Below are 5312 nucleotides of genomic sequence, written 5' to 3'. Positions count from 1 at the left end.
TCTGCCATCTTCGTCGCCATTATTTAGTCTGAATGCGATGGTGGGACATATGGAAACACTCCTTGTCATGCTGTGTGGCGACGCTTTTCCTGTGTCCTGGTGTGGTTTCTTTCCTTTGTGTTGATGCTCATTGCCTAGTAGGTTGCCCAGGAAGCCGTCATGGGAATGATATTCCCTGAGTTCTTGCAAGTTCTTTGCTCTTCCTCTTTGGCATTTATGTCAAAAAGTCAGTTTGGATGGATATAAAATCACTCTGTCTTCAGCAGGGCAAACTTACCTTCCACTCCTTACTATTCTAGCTCTAATTCTGGGGTTTTGTCTTGTATATTAGTTTTCTGTTGCTACTGTAACAAATTAACATAAACTTAATGTCCTCAAACAACAAAATTTTATTCCTTTGCAGCTCTGGAGGTCAGAAGTCTAAAAATAAAGATGCCGGAAGGGCTGTGTTCCTTCTGGAAACTCTGGGAGAAAATTTGTTTCCCTGCCTTTTCCAGTTTTAGAGGCCATCTCGCCTGCCTTCCTTGGTTCATAGTATATTGTTCCAACCCCGGGCTCCATCATCCCATCTCCTTTCTTACAAGGACCCATATGATTACATCAGGCCCATCCAGATAATCCAGAATAATCTCACTCTCAAGAGCCTTGACTTAATCACATTTGCAAAGTCCCTTTTGCCACATAAGATAAAATATCCACAGGTTCCTTGGAGTAGGACATGGACATCTTTAGGGGCTGTTATTCAGCCAAACATGTCTTGTTTTCTCCTTGGATATCCCCCTTACTTCCTGAAAAACAGTAATGCAATGAAAAATATGCATTATGCAGAATCTAGTTATTTGGCTGTGGGAGGCCCTTCAGAGGATCTGAGTATCTGTCAGAAGCAGAAGACTCCTTACAATTTTCATAGGCTCCACTCAAACCTCTGGACTCAGCATCTTTAGGGTTAGGTTTATAAACCTGTATTTTAAAAGCTACTCCTGAGGTAATTCTTACAATAAGCCAGAACTGAGAGGCTCTACTCCATAACTTGTTCATATCCAGAGGGTGAGACATCATGACAGGTCAGGGCTGACATGGATGGGGAGGTGGGGAGGGAAGCTCAGGGGCTCTGGCTCCTGGTTCAGTTCTTGGTGACACACCTTTTCTGTCCCCTACACAGTCCCTGCAGTCTTATTCCACCTATTGGTAACTTTAAGTCAGCCTTCCTATGTGACCTTACAGGTGAACAGAGACTGAACACTCTAGAATTAGAGGCCATGAAAGACTGAGAGTAGCTTTACCTACCTAAATCCTACTTGTCCTTTAAGGGCACTACACAAAAAGGCTCTTCTGCTTGAAACCTTCCCTGGTCCATCACTGCCAAGTATAAAAGTATGGTATCTTCTCTCTTTGACTCTTTATAACTCTTAGAATCTCATGCAGTATTTTCTCAACTGGATGCTCTTCAAGGGCAGGGACCATGTCCAGCTCATCGTCACAGCCCTGTGACCCACAGCCTATCATGTCAATAGTGATTGAAGGGGACAGGGAGCCCAGTTGTTTATACAGGTTTTATTGATGCATTAGGGTAGATGGGGCAGTGGACAGATGCCAGGGAGAAAAGTAGCTCTGAGAAACCCCACAAACTGAGGAACATTCGGTGGAAGGGATGACTTGCTCTTGTCTTCTGCTGCTGAGAGGGTCTGCACAGCAGAGCCGGCAAGAGAGAAGAGTTTAGGATAGAAAGCACCTTGCAGAAATGGCCTCACTGAGAAAGACCCAAGAGAGAAGCATCGTGATGAAGGTCTGACGTCCAGGGCTGTGCCAGCTCGACCGGCCAAGGCAGGACAAGCCAACACCTCTCCAGCTGTCGTCTTCTGGTATTAAGCACTGCAGTCCAGGGTGGGGACACTCATGGCTTGTTGCTTGTGAAGTAGGAATACAGCCCCCTGGCTGTGAGGCCTGGCTTCCCTTCTGGCTGGGCTGCCTGCCGGCCCTGCCCTGAAGGCCCGCTGGCATGCAGGCTGCCCTAGTCCTGACTCCGAAACACTGTCTCCCTTGCCTGGTCATCAACCCACTCCTCCTTAACCACCATGGGCTCTCTTTCTCCCTGCCCTCCTGTCACACTGCTCCCTGTGTGACTGCTGCTGGAGTCCTGTCTGCCTGTCACAGTGCTGGTCCCAGCCTGGTTCTGTCCTCCTGGTATTGTCTCTTCTGCCTCATGGCTGCTCTCATGTGTCCATCCTTGACCACTGCCTGACTGCCCCTGGGTCTGTCCCTGTTCTCTAGCCCCTATCTGGCTTGGAGTCTGGCTCCTGCCCTGCTCTACAGTCTGGGTGTGTGACTCTGGACATATCTGAATGTGTCCTCCTGTTGCTACCTGGCTCATCTGGTTCCTGTCTTGACTGTGGGTCTCAGTCACTCTGGTCTGGCCATAGGTGGGCTCCTGTGGCTGGGTGCTGGTGCTGCCTGTCTGATGGCTCCTGCCCTGCTGTGTGGTCTGGGTGTGTGACCATGGACGTGTCTGAATGTGTCCTCCTGTTGCTACCTGACTCATCTGGCTCCTGTCTTGACTGTGGGTCTCAGTCACTCTGGTCTGGCCATAGGTGGGCTCCTGTGGCTGGGTGCTGGTGCTGCCTGTCTGATGGCTCCTGCCCTGCTGTGTGGTCTGGGTGTGTGACCATGGACGTGTCTGAATGTGTCCTCCTGTTGCTACCTGGCTCATCTGGCTCCTGTCTTGACTGTGGGTCTCAGTCACTCTGGTCTGGCCATAGATGGATTCCTGTGGCTGGGTGCTGGTGCTGCCTGTCTGATGGCTCCTGCCCTGCTCTACAGTCTGGGTGTGTGACTCTGGACATATCTGAATGTGTCCTCCTGTTGCTACCTGGCTCATCTGGCTCCTGTCTTGACTGTGGGTCTCAGTCACTCTGGTCTGGCCATAGGTGGGCTCCCGTGGCTGGGTGCTGGTGCTGCCTGTCTGATGGCCCCTGCCCTGCTGTGTGGTCTGGGTGTGTGACCCTGGACGTGTCTGAATGTGCCCTCCTGTTGCTACCTGGCTCATCTGGCTCCTGTCTTGACTGTGGGTCTCAGTCACTCTGGTCTGGCCATAGGTGGACTCCCGTGGCTGGGTGCTGGTGCTGCCTGTCTGATGGCTCCTGCTCTGCTCCATGGCTTGGGTGGTACCTGTCTGGGTCTGAGTTACGGTTCTAGTAACAGTCTCACTCGTCTGGTGGGATCTGTTCTGTTCCCTAGTCTGCGGCTGTCTCTCTGACACCCTCCCTCTGGTCTGATGACTCTGGTCTTCTTCCACTCTCTGGCTTGGCTCCACATGCTTCCCTGCTTGTGTCTGCTGGCTCTCTCTCTCCTGTCTCTGGGACTCGTGCTGCCTGTCATGACTGACCTGAGACGAGCTGATGTCCTGACCCTGGGTCTGAGCCCCAGTGCCGCCCTGCCCTCTGGAAGCTGGCCTGTTCTGTCCACCACTGCTCCCCTCACTGCGCTGTCCTTCCCCAACACTTCCCACTCCTGTGACACTTCTCTGTGCTTCTCCCAGCTCTGACGGGGCCCCAGCGGGGCCGCTTCCAGACTCTTGAGGTCCACAAGCTCCCTCAGGACTCTCACTCAGTGACTTAAAACAGGCCTGTGCCACTTTAAACACCAAGACCAGGAACTCCTTGAATTCTACTGTCCCCGTGTGGTCTTCATCCAGCAGGCGCAGGACTTCGTCCACAGTGGCCGGGTCGTGGGGTTTCTGGGGAGAAGGTGAGCAAAGTCAGCCGCCCTCCCCCAAGGAGGACGTGATTCGGCTGCTCCGCTCAGCTCCCAGGGTCCTACCCCCGGGCTGGGGCCCACCCACTCTGCGCCCCTTCCTCCCTCCCCCCACTCTGAGAGCAGCAGGAACACAAAATCACTTTCACTTTTCAATCCTGTCGCTCTCCCTCATGGGTAGGACGCACCTTCTACTTTGCATCCTCTGTGTCTGGCACAATTTCTGGCCCGTGGGAGAGCTGGGCAAAGATTTCATGAAGGATGAATGAGTGGTGGCACTCATAGTCATCCTCTGGGCTGTCCTCTGGCCCTGGCCCCGACACCGGGGCCATACTCTCACCAGCAAGCCCAACACCAAGAGAAAAACAGTGGTAACCTGGCCCCATGGGAATTCCGTGAGAGCCTCACTGAGGTTTGAGTGTTTTCCTGGCATAGGGTAGATGGGAGGTCCCTGGGGGACCACAGGTTGCCCTGAGCATGTAGAAGCAGCACCCAGATACGCCCACACGTTCCTGTCCTCAAGACCTTCACTATTCTGGAGCTTTAGCTGTGAACCAAAGGCAGGAAGAGGCAGGACGTGCATCAGGCCCTGGGTCTGGTTTGCTCTCCAGAACCTCATTGCTCACCTGAGCTCTCAGCAATGTTTTTGAGCCACTGCTTTGTACAAGGCAAGGAGCTGTGCTTCTCATGAATGCTTATTGATGGATGACTAAATCTCTGACAGACGGAGGAAATGGTCACTGTAGCAGATTTAAGAAGCAGCCATTATTTTTATTTCTAGAATCTTCCAAGGCTGTGTTTCTCTCTGAGCTGTCCAGTTAGAATCTGTTTACCTTGTCTCCCAATTAGAATCAACAGGAGTCAAGGTATTTTCTCTAAGGACCGAGTTTGTCAACTCCAGTGACTATCCCTTGTTCCTTTCTGCTTCTCTGCCTGCTCAGGAGTTCCCTCCTCAGATCCCTGAGGCAAAGCTCTGGTCTGCAGGCAAAGCATTTTCTCTCTCCCCTGAGCCCTTCCCCATCTGGCTGCCCCCTCTCCCCCCACATACCACGATGACATCAGCAAACTCCTGCTCCAGGAGCCGTTTCAGCTCCCCCCGGGTGAGCACCTCACAGTTGCCCTCGATCCTGGCGTAGCGTTGGAAGGCATCGATGATCCCATTAATGTTTCTCAGTAACTGAGGCATCTTGGTGGTCAAGCTGGAGAAAGAAGAAAAGGCCCCTTGGAGCTCCTGAGTCAGCTCACCATTTACCATCAGGTGAGCTAGGGCAGGTTGCTTTTCCTCTCGTGCCTCAGTTTACTCATTGTGAAATGAGGGCAATACTAGTATTTACTTTAGAGGATTACTCTGAAGACTGAAAGAGCACTTGATGGATGCTGGCCTATATGAAACGCTACCTATTGAATATCATTATTACGCACAGATTTGCATACATCTGTATATACTCTACTGCTCACGAAGCACTTTCATATGCGTCATCTCTAGCAGTCCTTATTGTCTCCACCTTTTCGTAGGCGAGGAAGCAGACCAAGAAGTTGGGTGATTTTCCCAAGGCCACACA

The 5312-nt window shown here is 51.8% G+C and overlaps 1 protein-coding gene across 1 annotated transcript; it reads right to left on the bottom strand.

Moving 5' to 3' along the window:
• Window positions 1-1894: 1894 nt before the first annotated feature.
• On the bottom strand, window positions 1895-4936 carry CRNN (cornulin). Its single transcript, XM_087827912.1, is given in 3 exon segments — window positions 1895-2489; window positions 2982-3733; window positions 4799-4936. Coding segments are annotated over 3 exon segments (1485 nt in total).
• Window positions 4937-5312: the final 376 nt, after the last annotated feature.

This window comes from Miniopterus natalensis, chromosome 19, assembly GCF_054644295.1.
Source record: "Miniopterus natalensis isolate mMinNat1 chromosome 19, mMinNat1.hap1, whole genome shotgun sequence".
Taxonomy (NCBI): domain Eukaryota; kingdom Metazoa; phylum Chordata; class Mammalia; order Chiroptera; family Miniopteridae; genus Miniopterus; species Miniopterus natalensis.
This window is presented reverse-complemented; position numbering and strand designations above follow the sequence as displayed.